Source organism: Danio rerio, chromosome 2 (assembly GCF_052040795.2).
Source record: "Danio rerio strain M-AB ecotype USA chromosome 2, GRCz13ab, whole genome shotgun sequence".
Classification (NCBI taxonomy): Eukaryota; Metazoa; Chordata; class Actinopteri; order Cypriniformes; family Danionidae; genus Danio; species Danio rerio.
In genome coordinates this window covers 35228321-35251205 of record NC_141022.1, presented here as the reverse complement: position 1 = coordinate 35251205, position 22885 = coordinate 35228321, and the positions used below count along the sequence as shown (strand labels likewise).

Here is a 22885-nt window from a genome sequence, read left to right as displayed (position 1 = left end):
CTCTTTCCTCAGGATGCCGGTTGGCTCACTGGCATCAGAGAGAGTGACTGGCAGCAGCGCGGCGCCTCGGCCAAGAAAGGACTGTTTCCTGAAAACTTCACACAGCGTCTGGAGTAAATGACCTCAGCGTGTTGCAAGAAGGCCGTGTGGATCTGGACATTTGCAGACAGAGCCACACAGCTTGATGTCTGATGTACTGATGACAGCTGTCAATCAGACTAGGCTCAGACCACTAGAGGAAATAACAATGGAAACAAGTGGAGACACAAATACCTACTCAGCGCATAAAGAAAATAACCAAGCATGACGTGATAGTATGGTCAACCTTTTCTCGCGAAACCAAGATTAAATCCTTTTTTTCGTTTACCTGTGAGCAGCAACGAATTGATGTGTGCTTTGTTGGAATTCTGGTGACCTCCACATGTAATCCCTGTCTGTTTAAAGAAGAACTAAAGTGAGCGTTTCCCCCTGAAGACTAAACCTTCTCCTCTCTGCACCAAGTGTATTGTACTGACTTTGTTGCTCTGCAGCGAATTTTATCAGAATTTGTAGTGATATGATCTATTTAACCATTCTAAGTGTTACACAAAAAAAAAAAAACTTAGGTGTTTTCTTTGAGATATTTCGGATATAAATGTGACATTGCATCATTGTTAGTGTTCTCTGTAGTTTCACGGCTGGCCGTGCGCGGCTATGGTGGTGGTATTTGGCATATATTTGATATTGACATATAGTTTATGGCCGAGAGTTTCAGTGTTTATGCCAAATTAATCAAAGTCCTCTTGGTGAATATGGATATGTGTTGCGTTTACAGCATGAGAAATGTTGTGAGAAGAAATCTGAATTATTGCACCAGGCTAATATAGCTTTGCAAAACACAACATGTAGCTCCCTATAATTATGTGTAATATATTCACAATGACATAAATGCAGAACCTATTCTTGAATGGACGTGGAAATGTTAATTTATGAATGATGTTTTATGTTTTGGAGAAATTGTATTTATTCAACTTTATATTTTTTCAGCCAATGACTAGTGGGAAAGTTCGGGGCGGGAAATCTAAAAAATATGCAATATATGTAACTGGTTGATAGAGTTATCATTGTCTTCATTGTTTGGTTCTGAGACAAAAAAAAAAGACAAAAAAACAGCATCACTCCTGTGTTCGTATTGTTAGCCTCACTGTAGAACATTTCTGTGATGTACATATCTGTGCTACTTTAACTGTAAAGTGAATAAAGAATAGTTCATACGACTTCTGGTTCATCTTCACAAATTAAAACAGTGTTTACATACTGGGAATAGTTCCACAAATCAAACTTCACTTAGTTTATAATCCCTGGTCAGAGTAGAGCGTTATGAGATCTGTTGATAGTGCAAGTTGCAATCTGAGCTGCATCCAATGCTTTTTAATGCGCTCGCCTAACCCCACACCTAACCCTAACCCCTCACAGCGACGTCAGTTGCATTGAGTCTGACAATGTATTGCTGAGATATGCAGTCTCAGCTTGCTTCATCAAGGCAGCAATGCATCCAGATAGTACTGTGCTCTTTGTAATTTAGTTTGTGATGACATCCATTAAACACAAGGGGGAGACATTTGTCTTGTTCATTTGTCTTTTATAAGTAAACTGCTGCATTAGCTATGTGTGTAGTTGCTTTTAGCTGTTTAAGTCAGTTTATCTGCACTGTTTTTACTTGAACAACTGCTTTTTTGTTATCTAACATTATGACTGATAAAGCTAAAACATCACCTGACACCTTATTATAAATTGTTTGCAAATTGTTTATTGCATTTGAAATGTGTATACTGTCTAAATATATTAAGTACTAGTATAGTCCAATAAATAATACATATTTAGCGAGAACCTAAAAACCACATTTTAGCATTTTTCATTTATTGTAGAAAGCCTTTTATTAAATAACTTAACTGAAAAAGAGTATACACTTGCTTTTTTTAAATGTATTGTTTATTGTTGTATCAGACACTGCTCAAAAGGAATCTGGACTCTGAATGTGTTCAAATACAGTATAGATACTGAATCATGTCCATATAGTTAGTACTGGCCTATGCTGTTACAAAAATCAGTAAAAAAGTCAGTTTAATTGATATAAGGTGAGATGACTAGAAAAGTTCATTCATTTTCCTTCAGCTTCGTCCCTTTATTCAACAGGGGCCACATGTCTTTGGATGGAGGGGAAAATCCACACCAACTAGGGGACAACATGCAAACTCCACACAGAAATTTCAGAACCAGCAACCTTCTTGCTGTGAGGTGACAGTGCTGCTAACCACCGTGTCCCCGAAAAGTTCATTTGATTAAACTAAAAAGATTAAAGCAGGAAGACTCTTTTTACAGTGTATATTAGTTTCACCTTTGTGTTTTTTTATTTCAGCTCTTTTGTTTTCCTAAACAGTGATATGAACTTCGCTATTAAAGATTAAATAATTAAAATGACGGGTGTCATGGTGAAGCAGTGGGTAGCATAATCGCCTTGAGTCCCAGCTGGGTCAGTTTGCATTTATGTGTGGAGTTTGCATGTTCTCCTCAAGTTCACATTTCCTCCAGGTGCTTTGGTTTCCCCCACAGTCCAAAGACATGCGGTATAGGTGAATTGAATAAATTAAACTGGCTACAGTTTATGTGTGTGAATGCAAGAGTGTATGGGTGTTTTGGGATGTATGGGGAAGGGCAGTGTGGGGAAGGGCATTCCCTGTGTAAAAAATGTTCTGGATAAGTTGGTGGTTCATTCCACTGTGGCAACCCCTTGTTAATAAAAGGATTAAGCTGAAAAGAAAGTGAATGAAAGAATAATTAAAAAAAAAACATTAAACACTGACATCATTCACATAATATGAAATATTAAAAGAAAAATTTCTCACAATTATGTGCATGTCTTGTTGGTCATTTGAAATTCAGTTAATGTGAAAAGCTGCTGTATATTTTCTTTACAAATCATTCCTAAGGCATCTCCACTTCAGGAAATGACATCAGCACCCTGTTTCTGTGGTTTATACAAAAGCAGCGAAAACCCGAATTACACCCATTCACATGAATAACCAGATAAATAATGTTTGTATACATTTATATCATCCTTCTGTTAGAGATCCCAGGTAAGTCTCATTTAGAATAATGAAGCAACTTTAATAAACAAAACAATAAAAATGCTGTATTTTATTATTTTTATTTTTTTTTATTAAAGCAGCTGTTCTTGGAGTGGACGTGGATCAAGGTCCAAAAACTTTGGTTAAAGCAGCAGGAAAAACTGTGTATTTGCCTTGTAAAGCAACTGGTTTGGAATATATTCATTGGTACCAAGTAAAAGATGATGAAGCCCCATCAAGACTGCTTTATATCAGTCGAGATGGTGTTGTCACCCGTGATAACAATGCTCAAACACATGACTTCACAGTGGACAAAACCAGGCTTTATAACCTAAAACTGGGTGATGCTCAGCAAAAACACGCTGCTGTCTACTTCTGCGCCTACTGGGACTCAAGCAGCCACAGTGAGAACATTAGTTCACATCCTGCACAAAAACTAGCAAACACTTACTATATGAAATACTAGAATACTTCATTCATTTAACTTTTAATTTCAATTTGAGTTTAACTCCTGTTGGGGGGCAACACGGTGGCCCAGTGCTTAGCACTGTCTCACAGCAAGAAGGTCGCTGGTTCAAGTCCCAGCTGGGTCAATTGGAATTTCTTTGTGGAGTCAGTATGTTCTCCCTGTGTTCGTGTGGGTTTCATCTGGGTGCTCCAGTTTCCCCTATAAAGACATGCAGTACAGGTATATAGAATAAGCTAAATTGGCCATAATGTCTGTGTGTTTTTTCCCAGTTCTGGGTTGCAGCTGGAAAGGCATCCGTTGTGTGAAACATATGCTAGATAACTTGGTGGTTCATTCTGCTGTGGTGAAAAATTGTGAAGCTTACAAAAAATATGGACCATTTTTTCTGTTTAATAAAGGGCTTGCTCAAAATATCATATGTATTTATTTATTCATTCATTTTCTTTTTGGCTTAGTCCCTTTATTCATCAGTAGTCACCACAGCGGAATGAATCCCGAACTTATCCAGCATAAGTTTTACACAGCAGATGACCTTCTAGCCACAACCCAACACTACGAAACACCCTACACACTTCTTCACACACATACACTATGGCCAGTTTAGCTTACCCAAATCACCTATACCACATGTCTTTGGACTGTGGTGGTAACCAGAGCACCCAGGGGAAACCCGCTCGAACACAGAGAGAACAAGCAAATTCCACACAGAAATGCCAACTGACCCAGCCAGTGCCTGAACCAGCGAAAAAAAAATCTAAAGAAACTTTGTTCTTTTTAAACAGTGATTAGTGGATCATGGTTGTGTCTATATGAACAACTATTTGATCAGGCAGACAGGCATTATTATGCAGAACCTAGTTTAAAAGATCAACATCTTTAAGCAGAAAAAGGCAAGAAGCTACAATCTGGAAGCAGTTTAGTATAATTGTTGAAAAAACATTGCTCGGGCATGTGGTTTGTGTGTTGTAATAACAACACTTCTGCTGTGTGTTTGAATATACTTTCGGCATTTAAAAAAATACATAAATTTAAAAAGAAACTCACAACCTTCTTGCTGTGAGGCGATCGTGCTCCCCACTACATGCTACTTCGTGCTACATGTTTATCTCAGTGGTAAAATTACATAGCATATGTGCCATTGTTGTTTTGGGATTATGTGTAATTATTTGTATTTATACATGTATTTATCATACAGTTCTTCAAGGTGTATGTAAACTTTTGAATTTAATTTTTGAACTGTATGTACTGTAATTTTCAGTTCAGTAAATAAGTGATATTATCACTCGTATTTTTGTGATAAAAAAATAAATTCTAGTAGCAGCAATTTGTCTTTTCATAACTTTATGCTTTTCATAAGCAAAAGGCAGCTAGCTAAAAAAAAGCCAACAGCTAGCTCTCTGCAACTATCTCATGGTTGCCCACTGAAGCTAAGCAGGGCTGTATCTGGTCAGTACCTGGATGGGAGACCACATGGGAAGACTAGGTTGCTGCAGGAAGTTGTGCTAGTGAGGCCAGTGGGAGGCACTCAACCTGTAATATGTCTGGATCCTAACGCCCCAGTATGTTGATGGGGACTCTATACTGCTTAGTGAGCGACATCTTTCAGATGAGATGTTAAACCGAGGTCCTGACTCCCTGTGGTCCCAGGACGTCCCTCGAAAAAGGGTAGGGGTTTAACCCCGTTATATCCTGGCCAAATTTGCCCACTGGCCTCCTAACCATCCCCATATCATAATTAGCTACATCACTCTGTCTCCTCTCCATCAATCAGCTGGTGTGTAGTGTGTGGTCTGGTACAATATGGCTGCCGTCGCATAATCCAGGTGGATGCTGCACACTGGTGGTGGACAGTGTAAAGCACTTTGAGTGAATAGAAAAGCGCTATTTAAATGTAAGGTATTATTTTTATAAATCAAATTATTTTAATCAGTTGAAGTTAAAGAAGCTTTAAATACATTTCCAATTCCAATGTTTTGCAATATGTTTTATGTGTTTGTTTGTTTGTGTAATAAAACCTTTTTTTTTTTATTAAGTATTGAGATTGGCTACAAAAATGACAGTGTATAACTTGAAAGCATGTGTGATTTCATACATAGAAGTAAAATTTAAAAGATTTAAGTGAACAAATCTGAATTATTTCAAAAGCCTGTATTCAATTATTCCATAGTTTAAAAAATCTTGTCATCGTTCCCTCTCTGGGATCTCATCATTTAACTCTTTATAGGACACTCAGTGAAATATTGAATGGGCAAACCTGGAGTATTAATGGAGGTTATTACAAGACTTACAAAATGTTATGACAAACAAAATTATGACTAGTGTCAATGAATAATTGTGTTATATGGTTATTCACCTGATAAAGGGTTAAGAAGACTTTAAAAGTTTATAAAGGAAGGGAAAACCATTGTTTGTCACTAGGCAGAGTTCAACCAGAAGAGCAATTCAACAACCACGATTATTCCTCGCCTCAACACATTTAAGAAACAATAAATGTAACAATTGAATGTCTTACAGTGGATGGTGCTGTTGAGCTATTTTGATGATTTATTTCAGCATTAGGGCTCTTTAAAATTTAAGAAAAATAACATAATAAATTCCCTTGTTTGGTAAAAATCTGTTGTTAAATGTTTTTTATGAAACAAAAAATTGATACAAAATAAAATTAGAGACATGAGGATAATGTAAAGAAAAACCTTTTGTATATGTGACTATAATTTAAAGTAATTTGGCATTTAGTTAATGTACATAAAAAAGTTTTTGAAAAGGTTTTAAGGCAATTTGATTTCAGGAAATGACATCACAACCAATCCCGAGGTACAAAAGCAGCATGAAAACTGACTGAAAGATGTCACTGACGCAAATTCACCTTATTCACAGAGATGAAAGATGTTTTTCTACATTTATGTCATCCTTTTTTTAGAGATTCCTGGTAAGTGGCATATAATAATAAACAATTATAACAAAATTATATTAATTTAAATGTATTGTAATTTGCTTTAAAGCAGCTGCTGTGGGAGCGAAACTGGATCAAGGTTCAAAGGCTTTGGTTAAAGCAGCGGGTAAAACTGTGTATCTGCCCTGCAAAGTGACTGGTCTGGAGTCTTCTAATTATGTCCATTGGTACCAAGTAAAAGATGGTAAAGCCCCATCAAGACTACTCTATATCAGCATAGATGGTGCTGTTGTTCGTGATGATAAAAATCCTCAAACAAATGACTTCACAGTGGACAAAACAAGGCTTTATGACCTAAAACTGAGTGACACTCAGAGCAAACATGCTGCCGTTTACTTCTGCGCCTCCTGGGAGTACGACTCAAGAACAGGACACAGTGAGAAGATTTATTTACACCCTCTACAAGAACTAGCACATCTAATTACTGCATTACATATAAGAAACCTTTATTTATCATATTCTTTGTTTGATTCAATAATACACAGAGTAGATGGATGATTAGATCTAAACTAAATGCACTTATGTCTGTTATTCATAAAACATGTCACTTTCATTTATGCTGAGAATATTTATGCCTATTTATACATTTTTTTAATCATATTTTTATAGGGTTTGTAATTTTCATTTTAATGACAAACTCAAAATAGAACTTGTCCCTGTAGTTATTGTGATTTTACAATATCTTTTATTTATCTTAAGTGTATAGCATATCTTATATTTGTGTTCATCTCAACAGTTGTGAAGATACATAAAAATATATGCCTATAACTGTTTGGATTCTGATGGAATTATGGGTATTTCTTTCTTTCTTTTTTTTTTTAAATAAAGGCATTTATATTATTTATGTGTTTTATGGGTTTGAATACGCATACACTAAAAATGAATTCCACATGTTTCATTCATGTTATGCCAACACAAATCGATTAAGTTAACACTCTTAACAAATTTATGTGGATTGAACTTAAATTAAGTTGTCTCAATGAAATCTCAAGAATTGTGTTGTTTTAGCTCATTTTAAATAAGTAGTTTAAATTAGCAAAAACACATTTTTTGTGTGTATAATATTCAGTTTGATGAACTTGCTCAAAATATTTACATTTTCAAGGTGTAACAAGTGTGGCAACTTCATACGCTTTTTCATATGCAGTTTGTTTATTAAGTCATTTGAAAGTTACAGAAGTTTACAATAAAGTTCCTTTCACCACAAGTGTTGCTGGACCTCTCTTCATTTTTGTTCAGCTATTTCATTCCATGATTTACTTTTGTCAAAGTTACAGAAGCAGAAACTACAATTAAGTCTTTAGTTTAAAACAAATTCATTAACGCAATACAATCACTGTATTTTATATTTAGGCTAAGGCACATAATACTTTTCCTCTCTACAATTTATCTCTGTGACCAATTCAGCATTTATACACTTCCTGACAAAAGTCTTGTCACCTATCCAAGTTTTAGGGATAATAAATAATAACTTGACTTTTAGTTGATTATTTGATATCAGAAGTGGCTTATATGAAAGGCAAAGGCCTCTCGATTACGCTTATTTTACCAAAATAAAATATAATCAAGCCTTAATTTTTAATTATTTAATTAGAACTGTAAGGTCTGACTTTGCTTAGACAAAAGTCTTGTCACTTAACATAAATAATGTACAGTATAGTATGTAAAGTCATGGTGCAGTGGAAAAATAAATAATATTATGTATGACTTATGTATATTATGTATTATTATGTGACATCCATACATCTCTTCATTTTCAATGCCTCCTTCATCGTACCCCAGACATGCTCAATAATGATCATGTCTGGGATGGCCAATCCTGGAGCAATCCTTCTTTGTTTTAAGAACTTACTATCCTGCTGAAATATTTGCCCTCTCCTGTGGTTAGTAAGATAATGGGCAGCACAAATGTCTTGATACCTCAGGCTGTTGATGTTGCCATCCATGGTTGTTCTTACAACTGGAATCAACGACAAGACTTTTGTCAGGTAGTGTATTTTTAAATAACACTTTGTCTTCCAAACTGTATCAAAATGTCATAATTCAATAGCCTACTTTTTGAACTGAATTTTACCTATAGCCTAACATCTTCACGTTTATATGACTCAAATGCAGATGTCACTTTAGCAAAGAGCTGTTTACTCAAGACATGTAATTGGGTATATGCACATGTGGTGTTTTTTCTCCTAACAATAAATTCCAGTCAAAATTTTATGTGACAATTTTAAATTTCATAAAGTTCCTTTTATAGCATTGATGTTGTATTGTAATTAAAATATAATCAGTTTAATAGACTTAAGCATTAATTTAGTTGATTAAGTGTACAACAAGGACCACCAGGAGCAACAGGCAAGCTCTAAAGCTCCATTGAAAATACTGTGGTAAAATAACTTTCATATTTTAAGGACATGTCACAAAACAATGGAATTGAATGCCATGCTTCTTGTACAGTCTGAGACCCATTTTATTTTATATATCAATCAGGCAGTGAAGATCATTGATTTGTAAAGAAAACAGACCTTAAACGTGGCGATTTTGTAATGGCATACAGTTCACCAGAAGCGATTGAACTGGGTTACTGAAAATTAAAAGTTCTTCTTCATATACTCTAAAATATAAACTACACTTGAAATGTTACTGAACCCATTAGTTTATCTTCCCTAAATAATCTTCATCACCTGATGACATCAAGCAAAAAGAGGAAACCACAAGGCATCATTACCTTCTGATTGGCTGCAGTCTTCAAAACTCTTCAAACTCCTGACAGACAGATGTAGACATGGCAGCGTCTGGAATAATAACGTTTGCTTTGTTAGTAGCCCTAGCCTTAATAGGTGAGATTTCAGCATTTCATTACAATTAGCGGACTATTGTCAGTTTGGGATATGGAGATTTAGCGTAGGCCTACCTCAAGGTTTCAATTCAAAATGATTTGTCAGCTATCCTATAATATTTTATCAAAACATTTTTTGTAGTGTATGCATACTTGTGATTTACAGTCATACATACAGGTCGCACTGTTTTATTGATGTATTGCTTTATACAGATTTCAACTGACTTTTACTGTTGCTCTGGATCCTCCTCAAGCATGTGTAACTGAGTTAATGAACTTCAGTGAATTTGTTTTGATTAACGTTAATTGTCAGAAATGCAGCTGAAGCATATGTATTGCACAAGATAAATGCTTAAATTATTGTTTTAGACATTCAGTAATTGCATTTTATTTTCTCATTGATTTTAGATCTTTTAAATGGACAAACTACACATGCTAAAGTTGTGTTTAAGGCCAAAACTAGAACTGCTATTATCAAATGGACCGTGGAATCGTCTCTTCTGTCCAACGCTCTCCACTTGTACAAAGGTACATCACAGAAAGGTTTAGAAAGGATCATGCATTTCGATGGTGGAGCAAAAAGAGGCACAGCAATCGTACCAAAATATTCTGGATTGGTGAGTGATAAGCAAGTGACTCTGACTATCTCAAAACTGGAGCCCAGTGATGAAGGAACATATTTCTATGCGCAGTGGGATTCTAACAACAGCACAGTGATAACTGTAAGAGGAAATCATTACAAAAACCCAGAGTAATCATCAACGAGGTTTGATTTGGAGCAACAGCAAGGGGGAGACATTGAATCTTTTATTTGATTTCCTATAACTGTGGGTGTGTTAGAAGAACAACATTGGTTTCATTGTGCAAAAATCTTCCACTTAATAAGATAGCAGCCCATTAAGAACGCCAAAAGAGCGGGATTCAACTTATTGATCATACTTTTGCTTTTATCTTTCAATTTTTGATGCAATGACCAAATCAGCCATGAGTCATAATTTAGCCAAGCAGGTGAACACCTGTAGGCACAATTACAGATATCACTATGAATAAGTGTCAAAAATACAAAGTGTTAATAGACAAATAGACATAGTTTTCTTTTTAAATAGCACAAAGATCATGTAAACACTTTATCTTAACACTTCTTTTTATGGAGTTAACTTGTTAACAAAGGTTCGGCAGCAGAACCATGCCTCACTTTGTCTCCTTAACCAATCACCTACTCCCTAAAACCTAATTTAAGGCAGACTAGCCTTCTAGAACTGCTCTTCTCATTCTCTCGAACCCTCTCTGCCTCTATTTCCTCGCTTCCCATTAACAATCCTATAACCCTTTCCTCACTCTTAGGTTGTATCGGGGGGTCCAATCACTCTACCAAAATTTTACAGAGATGGTACCACCATCTCTGTAAGTTTCTGAGTTTCTGCGCATCATCGTAGGACACCTGATCAACCTACCTACCTGTTCACTGTTTATCCTCATACTTCTGTTCCCCTTCATCTCACTGCTACCTTACCCTTCCCTTTCATCCCATCCCATCCCTACTATAAAGTCTAGCTCAAAGTGTGGTGTGGTCCATGCTGGTGAAAACTAAATGAAATTTACTGAAAGCTTTTTAATTGAATTAAACATTTACTTTAGATAGCTTTTATAAATAAATAAATAAATAAATAAATAAACTATAAAACAGAACTAAATTTCAAAGCAAATTTGAAGCTAAAAGCAGGTAAATAGCCTGTGTGGTTATACACTTTAAATACAATTGCTAAAAACAAAGAAAAGACAATTAAAAAAAAATTATGTTCAAAAAACTACACACACACAGGACCAATGGCAGGCCCTTTTTTAGGATACTCAATTTATGGCATTCAATTAATGCATATTTTAAAAAGGGTAAAGCCTTGATTGAGCCAATATAACTAACATTTCCTACTTCATATAAATTTATGAAGAGAGCAAAATACATCCCAGGAGGTACGTTTTTTTTGCAGTTTTTGTTTTCGCAAATCCACCAGAGGTGGCTGTGTACGCTTCTTCAGATCTTAAATTTTCCTGAGTGCCATTCACGCCTGCTGTTCTCAAGTAAATTTACCAGAGGCCGCTGACAACTAACTGACTGACCAACTGACCAAAGCACCTACCCTCCTCTTCTCCTTGCCTAAATCCAACCTATAGTGTTTTAAAACACTGGTTGACCCATCCACCCACTTCTCTAAACCCAACCGTAGTGTTTTGAGAAGCAATCTATATGATTTATCTCCATAAATGTACATAGGGCTACGTTTTCAGAATGAGAATATGTTACACAAATAAAGTGTGCAGGTCAACTAAAATGCCCTCATTTATAAACTTATATATAAAAAGTTTATCTGTGCTGTGAACTGTATCTCAGGAAATTACATCAGCAAACTGTATTTGCATGTCAAGGCAGTGCACAAAAGTGAATCAGCAATACTCCAAATGTATTTTCACCTACAGAATAGTTGAATAATGTTTGCATACATTTATATTGTTCTCCTTGCTGAGATCCCAGGTAAGTAAAGAAGCCTTGAAGACTTTATTCAAAGAACCATTTATGAAATAATATCATAATAATAATTTATGGCTAATCTAAGCAGCCGTTCTGGGAGTGACTTTGAATCAAGGTCAAAAGGCTTTGAGCAAAGCAGCGGGCAAAACATTATACTTGCCCTGTAAAGTGGCAGGTTTGCAGTCATGGAATTATATCCACTGGTACCAAATGAGAGACGGTGAAGCCCCATCGAGACTGCTTTATATCAATGAAGGTGGTGCTGTCACTTACGATACCAACAATCCTCAGGCAAATGACTTCACAGTGGACAGAAGAAAGCTTTATGACCTAAAACTGGGTGATGCTCAGCAAAAACACACTGCAGTTTACTTCTGCGCCTACTGGGACACAAGCAGCCACACTGAGAATATCTACTCACATCCTGTACAAAAACTATACTGGTAATTGTAATTATAATATATTTAACAATTAAATTATAACTTTTTGTTTAAGTTTTTCATTAAGAATTAAGTTGTAGGCTATACTGCAGTTATGGGTCTGTTTGGATCTAAACTGTAATGGGGTATTATGCACACTGACTTTTAATTTCAGCCAGCCAGCCTTAGCACTTCCGGTGAACTGGCTTTCCATTATAAAATCGCCACGTTTAAGATCTGATTTTCTTTTTTAAATCTGTGATCTTCGCTGCCTGATAGATATACATTATAAAGTGGGACTCAAACCAGACAAGAAGCACTGCATGAAATTCAATTTCTCCCGTCATGACTGTAAAATATTTTACCCCAGTATTTTTAAAGGAGTTTCTGCGCTAGCTGCCTGACCTTGACGCTGCTAGCAGTTACACTGTCTTTCATTTTGTTTTATGCTTAAAAATAAATTAATGCTTAAGTCTATTTAACTGATTGTATTGTAACTGCATTACAACATCGATGCTGTAAAAGAAAACTTATGAAATTTAAAGTAGTCACATTAAGCTTTCATGGGAAATTTATCATTGGCTGAAAAACACTAGCTGTGCAAATAACCCATTGCCTTTGTGTTTATCGATATGAATAAACAGAGTGCAGGCCTATCTCATACGTGTGTGTAATTCAACAGTTTGGTGATATTATTATGCATTTATGTTTATTTATTGTATTGGTTTGGAATTTTCAGTTTAAAGAGAGCCTTGCTTGAAATATCACTTGTGATGAAAATATATTCTGTTCTTATGCGATGAAAATTAGAAAATGTCAAACGGTTTACTGTACCAGAAGAGCTGCACGATTCCTCTTCATGTTTGACTGGATGTTTATTTCATAAACCATGCAAGTGGATAACATTGTGTCAGTTCAGTCAGGGCTAATGGCGTATTGGTTACGTCGACACATGCACTCCAGTGCTCATGGTGACACAAGTTAAATTCCTGCCTCAAGGTCCTATGCTGATTCTTCCCCTCTTTCTGTCCTCCAAACCTTCCTGTCAATACTCTAACAATCCCCAGAGATCTAAACTTCAACATTCACATTAACTACAAGTCCTGTCATGCAACACACACACACACACCTGCTCGAAGTCTAAATTGATTACACTCACAAAGTTAATGCTGCTCAAGTACTGATTACACAACACATATACAGCTCACTTTGAGACAGTCTTGTTATACTGAATTGTGAACGTTATGATGCGGTTTCCTTGCCTTGCCTTCCGTCTTTGAACCTTGCTTTGTTTTGTTTGTTTACCTCATATGCTGCCTGCCTTTTGACTATTCACCTGTGTATTGACCACGACTCTGGATTGCCCGTATACATCTGTTTGCTCCTGTGTTGACTGTTGCTTGCCTGACCATTCTTTGTAAATAAATCTGCGTTTAGATGCACTCTGTTGTCAGTGTCCTACTTCACATTACAAATACTCTCTACTACTGTGCTTTCCAATAAAGATGAAAACCCCAAAAAAAAATTATAAAAAAAAAATCAGTTCTACTTTATAGGCATTGCAGTATTCAACAAATGTTTTAATTCTAAAATCATTGAAATAATAAAGTTTTTATTTATTTCTATTTATTGTAATATTTTTTTTTTTACAAAACACTGAGTCTGGCATTTTTTTATCTCATTCAAATGTATACTGTTTACTATTTTAACAGTAAAAACACACTCTAGGTAAGCTATACTGTGCCATTTTTTTTTTTTTATCTAAATTTTACTCAACACTGACCTGCTTTTTTATTTAAACAAGTCCCTTTAGAGGAACTAAAAGCTGTTTGCCAATTATTAAGTTTAAGTTGTGTGAAAAACAATGCCATAGTGATGACGAGAAGAAATGTGTAAAGAGGAAACCACAGGGCTGTTTTCATTAGCTGTTCATAACTCTTCAAACTTGCATCTTGGTCGACAGATGCAGCATGGCAGTGTCTGGAATTATAACATTTGGGTTGTTAGTAGTTGTAGGTGAGATTTGTTAACATTTTTGCTAAAAAGTAATTTCCTTTTATTGTTGTTAATTTTTTTGTTAATTTTGCGTTATTTTTGCTTTATCTGATGAATTTCACTTAGCACAATAATTTAAAAACAAAAATAAACACATCTTATGTATTACATTTTAATATTATTTATTAAAAATTTGATCATTTGTTTATTATTTATTATAAACACAGCTTACTTATTATAAATTCATTTGATTCCAATTTCAGATTAACTGCTGTTCTTGGGTAACTTTTAATAAATTAAACGTTTAAAATATAAGCTTTAAATATGGTTAATTTCAGATAGACTAATTGATATGTGTTCGCAAGTTTTAATTGTTTCTCTTTTGGTTTTAGGTTGTGTAAATGGACAAAATATTATTCATAGGAAACCTCTGGTAATCAGAACACTGGGTAAAACTGCTCTAATCAAATGCCAAGTGGATGCATCGACGCTTCAGTCCAATGCTTTGCACTGGTACAAAGCGAGTAAAGGGGGAGCTTTCCAGCGATTAATGTATTACGAGGCTAAAACCACATCAGCCAAAAATGATGCCGATGTGAGCCGTAGATATTCTGGGTCGCTGGATCGCGGGGAAGTGACTTTGACTATCTCAACGCTGACGACAGATGATGAAGGAACATTTTACTGCGCGCTCTGGAGTGGAAAGCACAGTGCTTACTGTCAGAGGAAACCATTACAAAAACCCTTCATTAGCAGTTGGCACAACAGCAGAAGCAGACAGCTTTAATCTTGTTATTGTTGTTAGATTAAAACGCTATTTTAAATGTTACAAAAATGTGTCTTAATATAAATAAATATAGTATTTACTATGCTGGAACCCACAATCTACCACAATAAAAATAAAATAATGTTGCTGTTTTTTAAATGTTATTTATTGTTATTTCCTCTTTGGTATATCGAGGTCATAGTTATAAATCTTTTAAAATGCATTTCATGTTTACAGATTTGCCATAAACCTAAATTTATACATTCATTTTTACACCTAATTTAGCATACATTCCCATATCAAAATTTCTCTGGCCCACACAATCAGCTTTTGCTTGGCCCACATGCAGCAGTGAATTATGGTACATGACTGGACCAAGTCTTGATGCCAGACATTGACTAAACATGGACCATGTCTGGCCCAAGTCTCAGCCAAGTTAATAACCCATAACTGGGCCTGAACTGGACCAGATATGTTGACGCATCACAACTGCAATGAAATTGATAAACCTATGAAGCATTGCTCTTTTTTTCTCGAAGCAATCTGTTTGGTAAAATTTTATTTTTTATTCAAAAATATTAGAAATGTATTTTAAATGGTCAAGAAATTGTCAAGATAGGCCAAACTTACATGGCCCATCAATTATTAACATCTGGGCCAAACACTACATTTTACCTTTGGTCAAAGTATTGTGTGCCGCCTTAAAGACGGTACCACCTCTGTCAAACTGGCCATGTTTGGTTCACATGTTGTATACCAGTGCCGGATGAATGCCTGCTGTGCCAGCTTTATGCCAAATTGGGCCAGAATTCTTTGCTACTTATAATACACTCAATAGTCATATATTTATAATTCATCTGCTCTATTGCTACAATCAGCAAATTTAAATCAATCTAAGCACTTGACTGAACAGAAATATGAGTTCTGCAAAAAGTGTGAAAATATTAGTGTATATAAGCCATAGCAAATTTTCTCTAGCCCAGCTCTGGCCCACACAATCAGCTTTTGCTTGGTATACATGCTGCAGTGAATTACGGTACATGACTAGACCAAGTTTGGCTTCAAAAATGGACCATATCTAGGCCAAGTCTTTTTTTAACCAATAAGTGGGACTGAACTGGGCCGGATAGGTTGGTGTGTCCCGACTGCAATAAAATTGATAAACCCATGAAGCATTCCGCTTTAGCTGCATTATGGGCATGTTTTTTTCTCAAAGCAACCTGATAAGTAGAATATAGTTTTATTACTCAAAAGTAATTTAAATGTATTTTAAAAGTTGGTCAAGACGGGCCAAACTCATGTGGCCCACATATCTTTTTTAACATCTGGACCAAATACTACATTTGATATCTGGCCCATGTCTTGTGTGCCACCTTAAAGATGGTGCCACCTCTGCCAAACCCAGGTCATGATTGTCCCACATGCTTCAAGCGAAATCTAGGCCAGATTTCTTTGCTGGGAATATACAATAATAATACTGATAAATATTTTTAATAGGCTATAAAATCATAAGTCAATCAAGCTACACAATACACATGTGACAAGAATTGCTCAAAAATACCATTTTCAGAAAAAAATGATGTTAGTGTATGTTGAAGGCCTTCCCTTAACCCATTTAGTCACAATTTTTGAGAATATGCATTTTACTAGACCTCTATAACACAAACTTTATGCCTCCTTTTGATTAAATTGGGTTTTATGCAGCATTGTCAGAACTGCACTATAATTCAGTTGTTTTAATGTGTTATACCTACTGTACCAGTCACTGTTGTAAGTATTAACATTTTCAACCTCTTACATTTTCAGGAGGATGTATGTTAACTGATCTGGTGATATGACTAATATATTTCAATTAAAACAATTTATTTTTCATTAAAAAGTTGAATTTCTTGGCCAAAGACTACAACACTTTTAGACCTTTTTGAAATAATAAAACACACACACACACACACACACACACACACACACACACACACAGTCACAATTGTAAGCAGTGGGACATAATAATAATAATAATAATAATAATTCCTTACATTTATATAGCGCTTTTCTGGGCACTCAAAGCGCTTTACACAGTGGGGGGAATCTCCTCATCTACCACCAGTGTGCAGCATCCACCTGGATGACGCGACGGCAGCCATTTTGCGCCAGACCGCACACCACACACCAGCTGATTGGTGGAGAGGAGACAGTGATGCAGCCAATTGAATATGGGGATGGTTAGGAGGCCAGGATGGACAAAGGCCAGTGGGCAGATTTGGCCAGGATGCCGGGGTTAAACCCCTACTCTTTTCGAAGGACATCCTGGGATTTTTAACGACCACAGAGAGTCGGGACCTCGGTTTAACGTCTCATCCGAAAGACGGTGGTTTAATACCATGTTTTCACCATCAAAATCATACACTTAAGTTTAAGCATACATTAAAAAGCATTAATTTTAAAATGTGATGACACAATTATGTGCTGTAATCTCCATTTCCATCTCAGGAAATGACATCAGCAAACTGCATTTGAATGCCATACAAAGCTGTTTACAAACGCAAAACAGAGCATGTCTTCTTCAGCTAGATAAATCATGTCTGTATTTCAGTATGTCCTCCTCCTCTCAGAGATCACATGTAGGTTTAATTAAACCCAATTAAATTATTAAATTAAACCATTAATAAAAACAGACATTTGTTTTGCTTAATCTAAGCAGCTGTTCTGGGAGTAACTTTAGAGTAATGTGTCGAGTAACTTTAAGGTCAGCAGGCTTTGGTCAAGGCAGAGGGCAAAACTTCATATCTCCCCTGCAATGTGACTGATCTACAATCCTGGAATTCTATCCATTGGTACCAAAAAAAAAAAAAAAGATGGTAAAGCCCCATCTAGACTGCTCTATATGAGCTCAGCTGGCAGCTTTAATTTAGATTCCAACAATCCTCAAATGACTTTACAGTGGACAGAACCCAGCTCTATAACCTAAAACTGAGCAACACAAAGCCGATTCACGCTGCGCCTACTGGGACACATTTTCACATTTTGTGATTTATGTTTTTTTTTCTCATATATTTGTGCTTTGAATTACATTATGGGTCCTTGATCTATCCTCCAACTAACTAACTTTTGATGTTGAGAAAATGAAAAAAGTACTTTTATTGACATTAATATATTTATAAATTTACACGGTATAATAAACTACAAATACATTTTCTGTTCGGCTTCTCTGAATGAAAAATGTTTGTTAAATTTGTTAAATTTTCAAAACCAAAGTTGATTTCTACAGAACAGAGTTCAATATCCCATGATGCAACTTCTAACCTTAAACAGAAAAAAACGTGATTCACAAAATACCTGCAGCTTACACTGGAAATCTTTCATATGGTGGGGGTTTGCCTGGATTAACATCTGTGTTGATCCTGGAACATCATTTTTGTTCGAAAATGTAATCCAAACGTATTTCCTGAAGTTCACCACACATCCAGAGAAGAAATGTAACCATCTCAACCCCCCAAAACCCCTCTTTTAAGACGTTTGAAAAGTAATGGTAGCGTGAGTTTGTGTTTGACATGCAGATTTGCAACAGTGGATGGTGCTATTGAGCTGCAATAATGACTTTTTCAGCATTTAAACCGTACGGAATAACCACAATACATATAATAAATTGCATTTTACTATATTACTTGAAGATATGAACCCAGAAGGATATTAAAAAATATCTACCAGGTTTGGTATGAATCTGTTTTTACAATATATTTGGTATTCTGATTGCTGTTCAAGTAGGCCTACAAATCAAGCAAAGAGCGCAGATATTGTTGCTCCACCTACGGAAATGACCTCAGCAAGGTGTAACTAAAGATTATTGTAAAAAGATTTTTTGCATAATTGTGTAAAGAGCTTGCGGGAAACTCACTTCGTGAACATAACAGTATCATCATATATATATATATAACCGAATGAGCAATGTTCATAAACTTGTGCAGTGTTTTACTCTTTATAATCCATGGTAAGTGAACATAAAGGGAGATAAATTTGTCGAATATAATACAGTAGGTCAATCTGTTAATAAATCATAAATATGATTTAAAATTCTCATTTTAAACTTATTTCCTTTCAGGGGTGGAAGGTTTGAGTTTAATTCAATCTCAGAAGGTGTTTGTGAAGCTGACAGGTAAAACTGTGTCGTTCAAATGTGAAGTATTCGGATTAGGCTCTACAAATTTTGTCCACTGGTATCATAAAAAAGATGGTGAAACGCTTAAAAGACTACTATATATTAGCTACACTGGGACAGCTACAGGTGAAGCAGCAGACTATGTTTCTGAAAAGAATGGAAATTCCTATGGCATAAAGCTGAAAGAAATAAAGGAGGAACACGCTGGCATGTATTACTGTGCAGCCTGGGATGGCAGCCACAGTGAGAGAAAACGTTGACATCACTGACATAAACCAGACACTGCAAAATCATTACCAAAATCTAACAGGTACTAACCACATTTATTACACTTACGCGTCTGATGGATGCTTTCAGAGGAGAGCAACAAAACACTGCAGATTGCAAAAACACAGCAAAAACTGCTAAACAGGTTAAAGTGACAGTCCTGAAATGTAGTGGAAACAGCATATACAAGCCTTTTCTCACTGTCAGCAATTCATAGCGCAGTCCAAAAGAACAGCAAGTCGAATAATAACACTAAGGCTATTGATGCCAAGACGATTATTTTGTTGCTTTTATTGGGTTTTATGGAGGACAACAACATAGAAATAAATGAGCAAAAAAAACTAAACAAATGGAGAAGTGTTAGTTGGTAGGACAGCATTTTATATATTCAGAAGCTTTCATCACAATATATGATATTATCCCGATATTGACATATGTTGGATTAAATTTATTGTACATAAATGTTTTGTGTGGCAGCACAGTGGCTCAATGGTTAGCACTGTAACCTCACAGCAAGAAGGTCGCTGGTTCGAGTCCTGGCTGGATCAGTTGGCATTTCTGTGTGGAGTTTGCATGTTCTCCCTGTGTTCGCATGGGTTTCCTCTGGGTAACTCGGTCTGCCCCATGGTCCAAAGACATGCGTTATAGGTTAGTTGAATAAATTAAATTGGGCATAGTGTGTGTGTGTGAATGTGTTAGTGTATAGGTGTTTCCCAGTACTAGGTTGCAGCTGGAAGGGCATCCGCTGCATAAAACAAATGCCTAAATAGTTGGTTCATTCCGCTGTGGTGACCCCTGATAAATAAGGGACTAAGTCTAAGGAAAACGAATTAATGTTTAAACACATTCCAGGCGATAATAATAAGTATCACTTTATAATACGGTCTCATTACTAATGTTAGTTATGAGAGATGGTTTGCATAAAAATAATTTTATTTAGTTGAACAAACAAAAAGAAGGTGCTTTGAAGAAGGTTAGAAAAGGGTAGGCACTGACTTCCATAGTAGGACAAACAAATACTCTGGAAATCAACTGTTACCGTTTTCCAATTGTTTTTTTTTTTCTATATCATTTCTGTATCCTTTTAATACATTAACTAAGATCAACAGATCAAAAACTGCAAATTTCACAGAAGTTGGGGGTAATTTTTTGTTAAAAATATATATATATATTTATATATATATATAGCTCCATTCAAAAAAACAGTTATGAATTAACACTGCCTAAGATTACTAAAGTATTTTTTATCGTAAGGGTATTTTCATTAAATAATGTTAACAAATGGAGCCTCATTGTAAATTGTAAACAAACAGTAGGCTTATACAAAAAAAAAATCCTTCAACATCTCAGGCATGGGGCTGCATGGTGGCGCAGTGGGTAGCATGTTAGCCTCACAGCAAGAAGGTCGCTGTTTAGAGCCTCGGCTGGGTCAGTTGGCGTTTTATGTGTGGAGTTTGCATGTTCTCCCATGTGTTGGCGTGGGTTTCCTCCGTGTGCTTCGGTTTCCCCCACAAGTCCAAAGGTGTAAGTGGCTAAACTGTTCGTAGTGTATGTGTGTAAATAAGTGTGTATGGTTTCCCAGTGATGGGTTGCAGCTGGAAGGGTATCCGCTGTGTAAAACATATGCTGGATAAGTAGGCAGTTAATAATGCTGTGGCGACTCCAGATTAAATAAAGGGACTCAGCCGAAAAGAAAAGGATTGAATAAATCTCAGGCATGTTGTAGATCAAGGGTGTCAAAGTCAGTTCCTGGAGGGCAGCAGCTCTGCATAATTTAGTTCCAACCCTGCTTCAACACGCTTACCTGTAGGCTTCAAACAAGCCTGAAGGACTCAATGATCATGTGTGTTTAATTCGATTTGGAAATAAACTGTGCAGAGCTTCGGCCCTCCAAAACTGAGTTTGACACCTTTGACACCTGTGATGCAGATCAAGAAAATGTCTAAATATTATGTTTAAAACTAAACAGCCTATTACATCTTCAAGCATTTGGTATTAAAAACTACTGCAAATACATCAATCTGAATAACCAGGGCACTCTAAAAGTTTGAATAATAAACATTTATTTACAAAGTAGTGAAAGGGGTACAAAACTATAGCATGTATAAGAAATATGATCATGTCATTTGTAAGTTAAGGTATGAAAAAAAATGATAATAAAAAATTGAAACAGAAACTTTCCAGACCAAAGCAGAGGAAATATAAGCCATTATAGATTGAAAATTACATAGAACCTGCAGATATTCACTATATTCACACAAAAGACACTGAAGAGGATTCTGTACATTAACAAAGGGGATGGAATCAAATCATAAAACATGAAGCTAGTGTTTTTGAACCAAGCTGTATATATTAATGTGTTTACAACATCTTGTTAATGAATGCTTCACCATACTGCTAACTACAATCAACCAATAAATAAATACTGTAGTGTACTTTAATTTTTACTACAGTAAACTGTGGTTTATTGTAGTGTTATATGCATTATAGTTGCAGAAAACTAAAGCTTTGTATAATTTGTTTATATTACAATAGTTGTTGCATTACTATAACAAGGAGCAACTGCTAAATTACCACAACAGTTTAATTCAAGTACTATAGTATGGTTCAAAAACATTGTCATATTTTCTATAAATTATTATAGTATTTTTATATGGGCTGAAGGTCAGAATCATTTGAACGCACTTGAGCAATCAAAATGAGCAATAAAAAACAATAAAGTTTCTATTTTCACCTGGAATGTTACTATGACAAATTAGGCAGCATTAAGACGAGTATCTCACACTCTCAATAAATTACTGCAAAAGTGGAACTTTAAAGATAGTAACTTGTAGAGCGGAACATCAGACATCAAATAATGTCATCCACATTCAATTAAATGAATATTTTTAATACATAAAGTCTAGAGCAGTGATGTACTCAACTCTGTTCCTGGAGATCGACCTTCCTGCAAAGTTCAGCTCCAACCCTGATCAAACACACCTGAACCAATTAAATAGGACCTGAACAGCACTTGATAATTACAGTTAGGTGTGTTTGATATGGGTTGCAACTGAAATCTGCAGGGAGGTCGATCTCCAGGAACAGGGTTGGTCACACCTGATATAGAGTATGAAGCATATGCATGTAAATTAAATAATTCTTGACAGAATATTTTGCGTAGTATTGTTAGTCTACATTTAAGGTTTTACGTGCACTTAGTTAAAAAAGTAAAAACTAAAGAGTAAATTAAACAGGACACATTTCAATATACTGAGCGAAAAACAACTATGAACATATAGTTAAAGAAAATTCATTAAAATAATACTGGAGGACACAGTAAGCACATTGTCACATCTAAATAATGAACCACAACAGGAAACTGACTATGATAAACCTGCTGTCAGTCATCTGCTC

General features: G+C 35.6%; 2 protein-coding genes and 2 gene segments (V, D, J or C); all 4 read left to right on the top strand.

The window, feature by feature from the left end:
• The window catches only part of amph (amphiphysin), a 45774-nt gene extending 44518 nt beyond the window's left edge, over nucleotides 1-1256 (top strand). For 34 of the 35 annotated variants that reach the window (XM_087239044.1, XM_087239043.1, XM_087239039.1 and 31 more), the window contains one exon: nucleotides 13-1256. In XM_087239044.1, coding sequence (XP_087095170.1) covers nucleotides 13-117 — 105 coding nt within the window. In that variant the 3' untranslated portion in view covers nucleotides 118-1256. The remainder of the gene's footprint in view (nucleotides 1-12) is intronic. The other variant, NM_200831.2, reaches the window with a different exon arrangement.
• The window catches only part of lrrcc1 (leucine rich repeat and coiled-coil centrosomal protein 1), a 280861-nt gene that overhangs the window by 73085 nt on the left and 184891 nt on the right, over nucleotides 1-22885 (top strand). The window lies entirely within an intron of this gene.
• Nucleotides 3074-3573, top strand: LOC147837133 (immunoglobulin kappa chain variable 12-41-like). The segment is given in 2 exon segments: nucleotides 3074-3116; nucleotides 3206-3573. Coding segments are annotated over 2 exon segments (411 nt in total).
• trgv2 (T cell receptor gamma variable 2) overlaps nucleotides 6414-22885 on the top strand; it is a 29834-nt gene continuing 13362 nt past the window's right edge. Inside the window, 2 exon segments of the V gene segment in view lie at nucleotides 6414-6505; nucleotides 6579-6905. Coding sequence covers nucleotides 6463-6505; nucleotides 6579-6905 — 370 coding nt within the window.